The sequence below is a fragment of the Mus musculus genome, chromosome X (assembly GCF_000001635.26).
Source record: "Mus musculus strain C57BL/6J chromosome X, GRCm38.p6 C57BL/6J".
NCBI classification, from domain to species: Eukaryota; Metazoa; Chordata; class Mammalia; order Rodentia; family Muridae; genus Mus; species Mus musculus.
The window spans coordinates 83,130,171-83,145,939 of NC_000086.7; the positions used below are offsets into that span (position 1 = coordinate 83,130,171).

The window sequence follows — 15,769 nt, forward strand, 5'->3', positions numbered from 1 at the left end:
TTTCTGAGGAACAGCCAGATTGATTTCCAGAGTGGTTGTACCAGCTTGCAATCCCACCAAAAATGGAAGAGTATTCCTCTTTCTCCACATCCTCACCAGCATCTTCTTTCATATGAGTTTTTCATCTTTGGCATTCTGTCTGGTGTGAGGTGGAATCTCATGGTTCTTTTGATTTGCATTTCCTTGATGACTAAGGATGATGAACTTTTTTTTAGGTGCTTTTCAGCCATTCCATATTCCTCAGTTGAGAATTCTTTGTTTAGCTCTGTACCCCAATTTTAGTAGGGTTATTTGATTCTCTGGAGTCTAACTTCTTGAGTTCTTTGTATATATTAGACATTAGCCCTCCTGGATGTAGGATTGGTAGAGATCTTTTCCCAATCTGTTGTTTGCCATTTTGTCCGATAAGTGATTGACATTTTGGGGCTCATCCCATTGTAGTCTTGGGTTCTATAAAAAAAGCAGGCTGAGCAAGGCATAAGGAGTAAGCCAATAAGGAGCACCCCTGCATGGCTTCTAAATCAGCTCCTACTTTCAGATGTCTGTACTGTTTGAGTTACTATCCTGATTTCCTTCAGTGATGAACAGTGATGTTGAAGCATAAGCCAAATAAATCCTTTTCTGCTCTACTTGCTTTTGGTCATGGTGCTTATCACAGTAATACTAACCCTAACTAAGATAATGACTTTTAAAATATCTTCTTTAATTAACTGAGATTTAGTAGCTTAATGTGTGCTAGCCAGTGTTAGCTTACATTTCATTGTTATAGGAATCTGAAGAGAAGTCTATCAATTGCATGAAGCTGGAAAAATGTTTCTGTGTAGTAATTGCAATAGAAAAGATTATTTTTGTCAGACAATCAAATGGCATTGATAAATTAAATGTTTAAGTACTCTCATGCATTCTCTCAGTCTACTTGTTTCTAAACTATTTAACTTTATACAGATACATAAATGGATAATATAAGTATTTTGGACAAAATAGAAAGAAGCAGAATAAATGTGTTTGCATGATTGAATAAAACTTGTTCTACTTCATTATTAGTCAAAGCATTTCACATAAATGCAAAGATTATACATCTTCTTTTACTTATCCTGTATTAATCATTAAAATAGACAATATCTGCCATTGAGTTTATAATGCTGCCATTCAGAGGTTTTTTTGGTATTGGCATCATGACTATAATGGCAACACTCAGGAGATAGAGGCTTAAATACCAATAATTCAACTTTACTGTAATCTACATAGCAAAATCCAGAACAGCTGTGTATCTGTGAAAGAAAAGAATAGAAATTCCTACACCCTTTACTCCAAGCTCTCTAGTTCTAGAAAATTGAGCATGGTGAGTAGGAAAACAATATTGTCATGTTTAATAACTGCCATAATACTCAAATTGTAGCTACATAAGTAGGAAGATTATGGGATGAAACAGAGGCAAGGAACCTTGATCATTGTGTACTAAGCTATAGGTCAATATGAGCATGATGACTTAAAGCACTGTTTTATATAAGGACGTCTATCATTACTTTACAATTCTGAAAGCTAGAAGGAAATATTGTCAAAGTTTCTGTTTTATATCTTTGCATGTGGGGACATATTTGTATGAATGTGCATGTTCACATGGAGTCCAGAAGTTGAAATCTAGAGTTTTCTTCAATCATTCTCTATCTTTGCCATTCAAGTAAGGCCTCTCAGTTAAAACCAGAGCTCATTTACATGGCTTGTCTAAATATGCCGGTTCCTCTAGGAATTCACTTTCTCTACCACCCAGCACTGGAATAGCAGATAAGCCATCATGTATACTTGGCATTTAAGTGGCTCTTGAATTCTGTTCCTCAGTTGTGATGATTGTATGAAAAGCTCTTCTGAACAATCCAACAGTGCCAGAAAGTTTCTACTATAAAGAAATGACAAATAATTGAGTCAGTAGTTATGGTCATCTTTATTTAGATATCATACAAAGTATACATGTATTAAAATACTTAATGGTGCCATATTAATATAGTTTTAATGAGGCAATGAAAATAAATTTAATTTCATAAAAATATTTTATTGTGTTACTTTTTTAAACAAATGAAACATACCATCAATTAGTAAAAGTAGGGGGCCTGGTATAGCAATGAAATCATCCAACATTATGAGAGGCACTGTGTGAAAATTTTATTAATTTCCAGAGACATTTACATTGTACATAATAAAATTTTAGTAAGCTTTCATATATGTTATGATGTGCATAGAAATCTGGGTTGCTCAAATAGAGCATTTAAACTTGTGATTGCCTTGAATTTGTGTGGATATATTTAACCTTTACTACTTTGATTTGTTCATAGCACAATTTGCAAATATGTTATGATATAAATGGATATCTACTCAAAATTAGCACTATGGACCTTGATCATTCTCTAACTTAGTTTTCATAATATTAGTTTCATTCATTTAGAGTTTATCTTCTTGTGTTAAAAACAGCAAATAGCATATGAATTGATTTAAATGTTATAAAAACAATTATTGTGCAATAAGACACTAATAATCATTCTGGATTTTGTAGCTATAATAAAATGAATCATAATAATATTTATCACATTTAAAGTGCTACTATGCCAGAGGAAAACATTAGCAAGTAATTCATTGCAGATTTATTTTTCTGGTATGAAAAATGATAATTGAAACAGGCCATTTACTGAAGATGCTGGTGTGTTGAACCTCACATTTAGTGCTATTTATATAGTAGATACATAGCATTTTGCACATAATGTCAAGGTTTCTATGCTGCCTTCAGTGCTTTGTATATTGAGATTTGAAACTAATTGAAAATAAATCAGAACTCTTTTTCACCTAAAAGCCTTTGGAAAAACTGTCTTCAAATGGCTTATTTTGAAGGTTATTTGCTATGTTTTAAAAACATCTTTGTGTGTGCTTATGTACTTTCAAATACTCTGTATCAGTACATATTTCTATTGCCATAACAAAATTTCTGGGATTAGATTTTTTTTATACAAAGGACATTTTATTTTAACTCATCCTGCTGAAGGTTGCCAGAACTTGTTCAGCTTCTTGTGAGGGACCCAGGTTTGCCAAAATGCAAAGGGCTTGAAGGCACTTTCAGAAATTGCACTCAGAACCTTTCTGTATCACTGTTGTATATCTGTTTCTTCTGATTTGGACATAACCATTGCCCAGTAAATCAATGTTCATCATCAATGTCATGAAGTATTAATAGCAGAGTAGTATTCCCGCATAGACAGGGCACAAATGCTTCCTGGGCTTTTGAACCCTTTTTACTAGATCTGTTAGTCTCCTCTCAATTCTAGAGGTTACAAAAGAGGTAAAGAGATTGTTTATGGGAATTCTTCTGTAGTGTGGCTACCCATAAATCGTGCTAGGGATTCTTCAGTAGCACAGCTTATTACAATGCAGTTGGGACTTTTAGTGAGAAAGCTGCCATAAATTGTTTAGACAACTTCCTGCTGGGACAGCTGCCTTTAAATCTCCAATGTTCATGTAATTAAACCCAGAAAACTTATTGATTACCCAACTCTATAGGAGAAAACCTCTTCTTTGATCTATCAATACTGTATCTTTCTCTAGTGTGAATAAGAGTTTCTTTACATATTCCCAAGAAAAGTTATACTCATAATTTGTTCTTTCTTTTCCCATTCATCAATTCATTCATTCACTTTTATTAAAATTTCTTAATAACTATCTTTAGTTGTTACCCTAGTCCTGTGAGAGCAAGAACATACTCCTATCAGATAGCATTAATGCATTTGGGTAATTTCTGCATTCTGCCTCAAGCACCTCCCATTAAACACCAGTTCCCAACATAACCACATAAATGTAGCCACACAAAACATAATGAGTTCTGTTGTGAGCAGAATATATTTAATGCATAACAGACCCATCTTCTCTCTAGTGTTTGACAGAATATTCATGGATTTGAATGTAAAAGGGAATTGGAATTGCAAATAAGTTCATTTACTTTTAGGGATATCCCTATATACCCCTGAGAAATATTTGTCTCAACCTTTGTGCCAAGCCAGTTTAAATGTTCCATTGAAAATATTCTATTTCTTCTTTTATTAAGTTGAAAATAATGTTATGGAATTGATAGATAGGAACTGTTAGGCTTGAAAAGTATTAGTCTACTTTTGTTTATTCAAATTTGTCAGCAAAGGAAAGGCTTCCCCATTATATATTTATGATTTATGTGATACCATATGGATAATGTTGAAATTGAACATATGTATAGTAGCCTGTGGGAATAACATAATTTAAAAAAGGGAAGTTATTTTATGAAGGAGAATAAAATTTCTCATAAAGGATAGCAGTGATCTGATCTTTTGAACATTAGTAAAAAACTCATCTTGTAGATTCTTTTTGATTTAAAGGTAGACATCTTTTAGTGTATGTATGTATTTGTCATGGAAAAGCAATTCTGCATTATTTTATGTTATTAAGAGAAAGTATGACCATTTACCACTGAAAATTATATAAGAAATGTTTTTATTTGGAGGCATTTTCATAACAGTCTTTTTGACCTAAGTAAATAGTATTTGAAATATCAATGCTTGACATATTTATAGATTCATTGGTTTGTTGAATATTAACTAATATCAGATTTAAAGAAAATATTTTAATACTGAAGATAGACTTTTTCTGTCAATTTGACTCAAGTAATTTTCAGCTTAGGAAAACAAGTAATTATATAATGGTAGCTTTTATAAAGTTAATTCTTAATTATTTCTCAACCAAATCTTTTGGCATAAATCTGTGGAAATTTCTCCCTTTGAGTTTATATTTGTAAGCCAAGGCATGTCATTTGCATTTACATTTTCCTGAATTTAGACACAAAGAGGCATGAGAAATTTTAGACATTTTTAGATTAGCCCTCCCTCAACGTATTTATATTTTCCTTTTTCTTAAACTAATAAAATTTATTTTAAAATATGCACCTCAGTATTGACTTTTTTAATTCATCAGAATAATTTATATTTGTTAAATGCCTCTTTAGTATACATGATATCTTCTGAAGCTAAAAGTAATATGCACTCAACCAGTTTTTAAAATCTATTTGGAACATTAAACATTGATAGAAGTAGAAAAAAAATCTCTTATGATGTCCTCTATGAAAGGAAATTGTGACAAGTTCCTGATTAAACAGAAACCATTCCATCTCAATACGCAGAAGAATACACAGCATAAGTGTGACTTCATAGAATCAATTGAGTAGTGTTCTTTCTGTTTCTATTTTGCAGAATAGTTTGAAGTGTAGTGTTTTCCTGAGTTCATAATCTGGATAAAGAATACAATACAAAGATAACAGTCTTAGGGTTTCATTCTGTGAAGCGACACCAAGACCAAGGCAACTCTTATAAGGAACAGCATTTAATTAGGGCAGGCTTACAGGTTCAGAGGTTCAGTCCATTATGATCATGGCAGGAAGCATAGCAGTGTGCAGGCACACATGGTACTGGATAAGAACCTGGGAATCCTACATCTTGATTTCAAGGCAGCCAGGAGAGATTGTCTCTTGCATACTGGACATAGCTTAAGCACTAGGAGCACACAAAGCCCACCCCTGCAGTGACACATTTCCTCCAACAAGGCCACACCTATTCTAATCAGGATGTGCCTCATTAATAGTGTCACTGTCAGCAAAATCTTGCTAGTGTATGCAATGGTGTCAGCGTTTGGAAGCTGATTATGGGATGCATATGTATCAAAAGATGGCCTAGTCGGCCATCACTGCAAAGAGAGGCCCATTGGACTTGCAAACTTTATATGCCCCAGTACAGGGGAATCCCAGGGCCAAAATGGGGGAGTGGGTGGGTAGAGGAGTGGGGGTGGGTGGGTATGGGGGACTTTTGGAATAGCATTGAAAATGTAAACGAGGAAAAAACCTAATAAAAAATAAATTAAAAAAATAGTGTCACTCTCTGTGAGACAAACATTCAAACACATGAATCTATGAGGGCCAAACTTATTCAAGCAACTATAGTAACTAAGCCATACTCTTGATTGTTACATAAACTTTCTTCTATGAGGGTCAGACTCAAGTTAGAGAATATAGTAGTTGTAAAGTAATAATAATTTTGTTGTAAATGAGGAAGAGAAAGGAAAAGAGGGAAAGGTCTAGGATTATATTTGCTAAATAGTCAATACCCTATGCTTTTCTTAAATTATACCAGGGTGATTAATGATTATCAAGAGATAAATATTATTCCATTTACTCAGTGAAACTGATTTCAGTAGTGTTATTATTTTTGAATGAGTATGGACCTGAACATATCTATTAATTTAGAAATTCTTTTTAATTGAATGTTCAATACCAACTTTACTTAGGTTCAACTTCATTTAGCAATGATTTTAAAACTAAATTTAAAATAATATTTAAAAGTTATTTTGGTTATAAAATCTAATCCTAGTTATAAATTTTATTTTTTATTTTATAATATAGATGAAAGAGAAGATGTTCAAAAGAAAACATTCACAAAATGGATAAATGCACAATTTTCTAAGGTAAGAATATTTATTTTAAAATGAAGTATTGATTGACTTCTTGAAATTGATTCTAGAGCTATAATTTGAAATGTGGATATTATTTTTCTTATGTGTCATTTTAATTTTGGATCTGCAAGTCTTACATTTTATTTGATTTAAAACATATGGTAAAGAGGTGGGAATTAAGTTTCTAAACCACATTTGTTTGATTTATTCTTAGGGACTCATTACAGTATACTCTGGCAATTATATTATCTATGTCAAACATTAGAAAATATGAGGGTCTTTATTGTTGATGAAATCGTCATATTTCATTTTTATTTACTTAGTATGGTTTTGGGTTTGTTCTTTTTTGACAAAAATCAAGTGTTCTTAGGTGTGTGGGCTTATTTCTGTGTCTTTGATTCTATTCCACTGATCAATCTCTTCTGATGTCAAAACCATACAGTTTTTATGACTTGCTCTGAATTACAGCTTGAAATTAGGGATGATGATTCCTCCAGAAGTTCTTTTATTGTACAAGATAGTTTTAGTTATTTTGTTTTTGTTTGTTTGTTTGTTTGTTTGTTTGTTTTGTTTTTCCATATGAAGTTGAGAATTGTTGTCTCAAGGTCTGCAATTAACTTGTGTTGAAACTTTGTTGGGAATTGCATTGAATCTGCACATTGATTATGGTAACTTGGGCGTTCTTACTATGTTAATTCTATTGATACATCAGCATGGAAGACCTTTCCATCTTCCGATATCTTCTTCAATTTATTTCTTCAGAGACTTGAAGATCTTGTCAAACAGGTATTTCAATTGCTTGATTAGAGTTATACCAAGATATTTTACATTATTTGTGGCTATTGTAAAGGGTGTTATTTCCCTAATTTTTTGTCAGTCTGTTTATCACTTGTATTCAACCAGTTTTCTAAAAGTGTTCATTAGATGCAGGAGTTTTCTGGCAGAGGTTTTGGTGTTACTTATGTATACTATCATATCAACTGTAAAAGGTATTTTTTTCCAGTTTGCATCCCTTTAATCTCCTTTAGTTGTCTTATTGGTCTACCTAAGACTACAAGTAATATATTGAAGTGACCCAGAGAAAGTGGGCTTCTTGCCATGTCTCTGATTTTGTGGAAATGCTTGAAGTTTCTCTATATTTAATTAGATGTTAGCTATTCACTTGGTGCATATCACCTTATTATATTTAGGTATGTGCATTGAATCATTGAGGTCTCCAAGGCTTTTACCATGAAGGGGTGTTACATTTTGTCTAAAGGCAAAATGCTTTTGAAGGCTTTTGAAGCATCTAATGTGAATTTTACTGAAGTTTTGTTTATACGGCAAATTACATTGATGGATATTGTATGTTGAAGCATACCTGCATTCCTGGGATGAAGTCTACTGTGGTTGATAGTTTTTTATATGTTCTCGGATTCAGCTTGTGGGTATGTTATTGAGTATTTTTTCATCAATGTTCAAAAAGGAAATTGGTTTTAAATTGTCTTTCTTTGTTGAGCCTTTGTGTGATTCAGGTGTCAGGATGACTGTGGCATTATAGAACAAATACAGCAGTGTTCCTTCTGTTTCTATTTTGTAGAGTAATTTGAGGAGAATTGGCATTAGCTCTTCTTTGAAAGTCTGTTAGCATTCTGTACATGGGATTTTTGTTTTGTTTTGTTTTTTGTTTTTCTTTTGGTTGGGAGACTTTGCTAACTACTTCTATTTCTTTACAGGTTATAGGACTATTGAAATAGGTTACTTAATATTTATTTACCTTTGTAAGTGTAATCTATTAAGAAAATCATACATTTCATTTTGATTTTCCAATTTTGGGGAGTAAAATCTTTGGGAATAAGGTCTAATGATTCTTTGGTCTCCCTTAGTGTTGTTATGTCCCTCTTTTTCTTTCTTTCTGATTTTGTTAACATGGGTACTATCTCTCTGCCTTTCAGTTAGTTTGCCTAAGGGCTTGTCTACATTGCTGATTTTCTTAAAAAAAAAAAAGCAGCTCTTGGTTTTCTTGATTCCTTTTATTGTTCTCTTTGTTTCTAGTCTATTGATTCCAGCCCCGAGTTTGATTATTTCTTGCTATCTAGTCTTCCTGGATGTGTTTGCTTCTTTTTGTTATAGAGCTTTTCTGTGTGCTTTTAAGTTGCTAGTATGAGGTCTATCAATTTTTTTTTTATGAAGGTACTTAGTGCTATGAACATTCCTCTCAGCCCTGCTTTCACAGTGTGAATTTTCCTTTTAGCATTGCTTTCATTGCGTCTAAGTTTGGTAATGTGCTTTCATTTTCATTGAATTCTAGAAAATCTTCATTTCTTTATCTCCTCCTTGACCCAGTGGTTCTTGAGTAGAGAGCTGTTCATTTTCCATGAGTTAGCAGGCTTTCTGTTATTTCTGTTGATGAAATCCAGATTTAATCCACATAGATCTGATAAGATGCAAGTATCTATTGAGGCTTGCTTTGTGACTGAATATATGGTCAATTTTGCAGAAGCTTCAATCAGGTGCTGAGAAGAAAGTATATTCTTTCATCTTTGGATGAAATATTCTGTATATATATGTTAGATTTATTTGATACATAACATCTCATAGTTTCATTATTTATTTAGTTCTTATCTTGATAACTTGTCAATTGGTAAGAGCAGGGTGCTGAAGTCTCCCACTAGTCATGTGTGTGTTTTGGTGCTTGATTTAAGCTTTTAGTAATGCTTCTTTTAGGAATATGAGTACCCTTGCCCTTGGGGCATATATGTTCTGAATTGAGACATCATCTTGGTTGATGTTTTATTTCATTAATATGGAGTATCATTCCCATTCTCTTGATTACTTTTGGTTGAAATCTACTTTATTAGATACTAGAATGGCTACTCCAGCTTGTGTCTTGTGTCCATTTGCTTGGAAAACTATTTTTCTAGCCCTTTACCCTAAGGCCGTGTCTATCTTCGTTGCTGTGTTGTGTGTCTTGTAGTCTTGTATGAAGCAGAATGATAGATCTTGATAATGCATCTACTGTTAGGCTGTCTCATTGTTGAGGAATTTGGTCCATTGATGCTGAGACATATTAATTATTAATGTTTGCTAATTCATCTTATTTTGATGTTGGTAATAGTTTTGTGTGTGTGTGTGTGTGTGTGTGTGTGTGTGTGTGTGTGTGTGATTCTCTTCTTTTGCTTTTGCTGGTGTAAAATTATTTATTTCTTATTTCTTCTAGTTTCTTGGGTTTAGTTACCCTCCTTGTGATGGAGTTTCTTTTCTAATATCCGCTCTAGGACAGGATTAATGAAAAAATATTGTTTAAATTTGGTTTTGTCATGGAATATCTCATTTTCTCCATCTATGATGATTGAAACTTCTTCTGAGTATATCAGTCTGTGCTGACATTTCTGGTCTCCTATTGTCTGTAAGATAGCTGCCCAGGATCCTTCTGGCTTTTAGAGTCTCTGTTGAGAAGTTGGATGTAATTCTGACAGTTTTGCCTTTATATGTTACATGGCCTTTTTCCGTGGCAGGTTTTAGTAAATTTTCTTTGCTCAGTATATTTTGTATTCTGATTATTATATGGTGGGAAGCTTTTATTTTCTGGTCCAATCTATTTGGTGTTCTGTAAATTTCTTATATGTTTATACGCTTCTCTTCAGGATAGAGAAGTCTTCTGTGATTTTGTTGAAAATGTTTTCTAGGCCTTGGAGCTTGTAGTCTGCTGCTTTTATCCTTATTATTCTTCAGTTAGGTCTTTCCATAGAGTTCCAGACTTCTTAGATATTTTGTGTCAGGAGCATTTTAGGTTTAACATTTTTCTTTGACTGATATTTTCAATCATATCTTCTATTCCTGATATCTCTCTTCTCTTTCTTGTATTCTGTTGGTGATACTTGAGTCTGTAGTTCCTATTCTCTTCCCTAGATTTTCCACCTATAGGATTCCCTCAGTTTGTCTTTTCCTTACCACTTTTATTTCCATTTTTAGATCTTGGATAGTTTTATTCAGTTCCTATACCTGTTTGATTATATTTTCCCATATTTCTTTCAGTGACTTATCCATTTCCTCTTTAAAGTCCTTTATCAACTTTATAAGATTGGATTTAAGGCCATCTTCTTGTGATTCACCCATCTTAATTTATCTAGGGCTTTCTGTGGTGAAATAGCTGGGCTCTGGTAGTGCTGTATTGACCTGGCTATTGTTGGCTATATTCTTCCACTGGACTTTAGCCATTTGTTTCTCTCTGGTGTTGTCTGGATGTTCCTAATGCCAATAAGATGCCTAGGTAAGACAGGCAGAGCCTTGGACCTGACAATGGAGCTCAAAGAAGAGAATGTTGTTCTTGTGCCCCAGTTGGAACTGAATATTTCTGTGGTCCTGCAGGTCTCCTAGAGAATGGAGGCAGAACTGTGACCTGATGATGGAGTTTAGGGGGCAGAACCCAGCTCACCTCTGCTGGCTTTGTGCCAGATGGACCTGGAAAGCCTGGAAGAGTCTTTTTAAGTGTGGAGGTTTAATTGATTGTATTGTGCTGCTGATAAACATAAACTACCCTCTTAATGCACCTTTCTCCTTTTGCAAACCTTTTGCAATAATAAAGAAATGTTCTTTTCTTTCTATCACAAAAGGCTTTTTTCTTGAGTATCATTATGGTATTAAAAGCAAACCATTCCAAACTACACTTGAACATGTAGGCGAGAAAGATGCTTTTGTCTTTGCTCTGATGTTTTATTTTTTTTCCACTGAGTTAATAGTTAATAAAATTCCATTACAGAACTTTAAAAAAAAAAACAGAAACTAGAACATGTATTTTTAAAGATTAAGTTATTTTAACTAAGTGAAATTCAAGTGTAGTGTTAAACAATAACATAAAATAACAGTAAAATATTAAATCAAACTAACTGAAAATGAATTTATAAATATTTAAGTATGATTAGTAATTCTCAGGATATTTGCAAGATGGGTATACATGGTTTATTTAGTATATCTACTGGCATTATGGAAATTTATTAATGTTTCAAACAGACAATAGATAGATTTTCAAACATATATCTACAAATTATAGTTATAAATATACTTACTGGAATAAAAAATTTAAAAATACACTCAATATATAAAGCAGCAGAGGCCTTCCCCCTCTTTTACTTCTTTTTGTTCTTTAACCTTTCCTTACAGTCCAGTCTTTATTCCCCTCTTGGTCTGCCTCTGACTGTTCCACGTTTCATACCTCCTCCCTACTCCTTCTCCATCTCAAAGAGGATGTTCCCATCCCACCAGACTTCCCCACTCCCTGGGGCCTCAGGTCTCTTCAGGGTTAGGTGCATCTTCTCCCACTGAGTCAAAACCCGGCAGTCCTCTGCTCTACATGTATTCCGGGCCTCATATTAGCTGGTGTATGCTGCCTGGTAGGTGGCTTAGTGTCTGAGCAATCTCATGGGTCCAGGTTGAGACTGCTGGTTTTCCTATGGGGACCCCTCCTCCTTAGCTTCTTCTAGCTTTTTCCTAATTCAACCACAAAGGTCAGCAGCTTCTGTCTGTTGGTTGGGTGCAGATATCTGTACCTGACTCTTTCAGCTGCTTGTTGGGTCTTTCAGAGGCAGTCATGCTAGGTTCTTGTTCCTAAGCACACTATAGCATCAGTAATAGTGTCAGGCCTTGGGGCCTGCCCTTGAGCTGGATCCCAATTTGGGTATGCCTGATGTAGGGTGATACTCTTAAAAAAAAGTGAAGCCTCCTAAAGAGCCTGAGGGAAAGGAAGATTCCATTTTTAAAGAGTTAAGACTAGTTAGAAAGGAGTTACAAAAGTCCTCTTGTGAAAATATTTTTGGTGTAATATCAATGAAATAGGCTGATCATTACAAATTGTGTACATGTTTCAAGTTATATTATCCTATGTATATAGAGAATTGAAGAGATCAAAGGACAAAGATATAGATGAACATTCGCATAAAAAAAAGTCTTGTGCTAGCCCTACATCAGGCCTATAGCTTACTATGTAATACAGATTGGCCTCAAAGTTAATATTAGTGCTTCAGCTTTGTGAGTGTTGAGATTACCAGCATGAGCCATTACTTGTGGTTTGGTAAGTGATTGTTGTAAAGCATGTAACTACATCCATTTTCATTCTCCAAATTTTGAAATGTGTGTTTTCATTATCAATATTTAAATGTGCCTAATTTCTATACATTGCTACTCTGAATTAATCTGTTATCATACTGGAAAAATTCTGATATCTCATCTTCCTTGAATACACTCTTGGTACTGTCTTAGGCAAATAAATACACCATCTCCTGCTTTTAAGAGAGTCCACATTGGAAGGAGTTACAGAGACAAAATTTGGAGCTGTGACGAAAGGATGGACCATCTAGTGATTGCCATATGCAGGGATCCATCCCATAATCAGCTTCCAAATACTGACACCATTGCATACACTAACAAGATTTTGCTGAAAGGACCCAGATATAGCTCTCTCTTGTGAGACTATGCCGGGGCCTAGCAAACACAGAAGTGGATGCTCACAGTCAGCTATTGGATGGATCACAGGGCCCCTAATGGAGGAGCTAGAGAAAGTACTCAAGGAGCTAAAGGGATCTGCAACCCTATAGGTGGAACAACATTATGAACTAACCAGTACCCCGGAGCTCTTAACTCTAGCTGGATATGTATCAAAAGATGGCCTAGTCGGCCATCACTGCAAAGAGAGGCCCATTGGACTTGCAAACTTTATATGCCCCAGTACAGGGGAACGCCAGGGCCAAAAAGGGGGAGTGTGTGGGTAGGGGATTGGGGGGGTGGGTATGGGGGACCTTTGGGATAGCATTGAAAATGTAAACGAGGAAAATACCTAATAATAAAAAAAATAAAATAAAATAATATAAAATAAAATAAAAAAAAGAAAGTCCACATTTTAAAAGTCATGAAATAGTCACATGAAACTACCTAGCATCTTCATATTTAAATCAACCTTACGTTATTTTTGTCCACAGTGTTCCCTAAAGCTGTTATAGCTGGATCAGGAAAATTATTAATCACTCCAAAACTGAAGTTCTACTGGGATTAGTAAGAGGCACTTTTGCAAGAAAATGACAGAACATTTTCAGAAGTAAACCGAGAATTGCAAAAGTATTTTTTCATATTACAATGTATTTTTCCCCAAAACCTCATATAACAGACTGACTTATCAGTTTTGAAATTAATGAAAATGAAGAGACAGAAAGATTTAAAGCAATATAAATTATTTATATATGTATACATATATTCATTTTACATATACATATATAAAATATTTTGACACAGTCTTATTGTTCCACTAATGGATTTCAGCAGAAATTCAGCCTTGTAGGCTACACAAAATTAACTGAAATTGAATCTTATGATTTCATGGAATAGACGTTGTCATTTGTATGATGCTAAGTTCTAGAACTGGACACATCATGTGAGTGGTTTGGGCATGCGGATTTTAGCTTAGAAGGAAACATTTCTTCACAAAGGGCTAAAATGTGAGCCTATTGAAGAAAGGAGGATGCATTTTACCTGTAATCTCAGCATTCATTACCAGTATACTAGATCAATGGCCACATTTTATTGCTTAGTGGTACAGATAATTAGTTTTATGTTAAGTTTTAGAACAAGAAGACAATTTCTTAATGGAAAAAGTATATTGGATAAAATTTGGAAAACAACAAAAAGATTAAAAAATATTGCCTGCCTATTCTTAAGTACACTCCTAAGAATACTTAACAATACAATGTACATGAGTACAAAGGTTTATCAGTGAGATATGCAAGTACATTTACAGGATATTTGTAAATTTGACAGTCATGGAAAAGCATATCATTGTTACTTTGTAAAGCCACCGAGAGGATGTTTTAAAGAAATACATGTGGTTAATTATATCTTTATCATTTTGGTGTCACTAGAAGCCAGATATGTGTTTGGAGTAAAACCCACCAATTTTTCACTTTCTCAGTCCCATTTTAAATTAATCCCTATCTCTTTTTTCTAAATAACCCTTCTATTAACCTGTGATTCCAAAAATTTCTACTAGAATGTGATTTATCACATCCATTCTATATAGATAAGCAAACAATATTTATCTTAAGACAAACACAAAGCCATTTTAAGATAAGATTAATTCAAGGTAAATATTCTTTCCATGTAATTTGTAGATATGTTATAATTCTAAAGAAATGTCTAGTGTTTACTCATGACAAATATAATTCACCTTATTAAAAACTTGTTCATTTACTTAGGCTTATGAAAAGAAAACACAGTTTTAAAGTCATCATCAAATGCATATTTTATGTGTGTGAGGACAAAAAAAGAATAGAATGAAAATATTTACTACTTGGTTCTTGGAAAATATGGTTATCTCTCAACAAGTTTTCTGGTGAATTTGATCCTTCACTGGATATGACTGTCATATCATCTACAGTCTAGTTACAACCCTCTGTTTGGTTTTTCCAAGTTTAATATGTGGCTTTATGTTTGACCAACAAAAGATAGGTTTGCGTAATCACTTTGTTGTATGAATACATAACACATTTATTTCTTCACTACTGACACATATGTCTACATCAAAAAGCTAAGGCTCATTCAATCAGGATAACAGTTCAGTGAAGTAGCAGTCAATGATTTTTCAAGGTTTTTATAAAGATGCTTCATCATTTAGTATAACTAACAGGACACAATTAAAAATAAGATGAACATTGTGAACTTCTGCAGTGTAAGAAGATTTAGCAGTAAAGAACTTTGTTGCCCCAAACCAGAAGGCTAACACACTGCATTCAGTCCCCAATGCTTGATAAAAGGTAGAGGGTAAGAACTGGGCCAGCCAATTGACCTCCAGGTATATGTATATTACTTGATCCCTTCACATAAACACTTAAAAAACTAAATTGTCAGCCTGTAATACAGGCTTTTCCACATAAGTCCATGTGATAAGGGAAATACTATAAACAACTGATTTTGAAAAGAAAATTAAACATAAAATTTAAACTTTATGAACCTTACATCATTTGGAGTCCATGTCTATTTATAATAAAACATATATCATAAGGACAGTATAACAATAAAAGAGAAAAACTACCATTTTCTTACTGCTGGAGAAATGCTCTGAATTGAAAGAATTGTATTCACATCATTACTGATCTCTCCCACCTAGTTACTTGTTTCTAGTGCTGTCATTCGGTTCTCTTAAGAACATGATATTAAAGTTGGAATCATCGTGCTTGTAATGTTGTCATGCTAATGAAATAAGTAATCATGAATTTTAATTCTACATCATAATGTTTAG

General features: G+C 33.7%; 1 protein-coding gene across 10 annotated transcripts in view; it reads left to right on the forward strand.

Annotated features, from left to right (window-relative positions):
• The window catches only part of Dmd (dystrophin, muscular dystrophy), a 2,390,387-nt gene that overhangs the window by 315,507 nt on the left and 2,059,111 nt on the right, over positions 1-15,769 (forward strand). For all 10 annotated transcript variants that reach the window (XM_006527768.3, XM_017318379.2, XM_017318378.1 and 7 more), the window contains exon 2: positions 6,458-6,519. In XM_006527768.3, the coding sequence (XP_006527831.1) occupies positions 6,458-6,519 (62 nt within the window). The remainder of the gene's footprint in view (positions 1-6,457; positions 6,520-15,769) is intronic.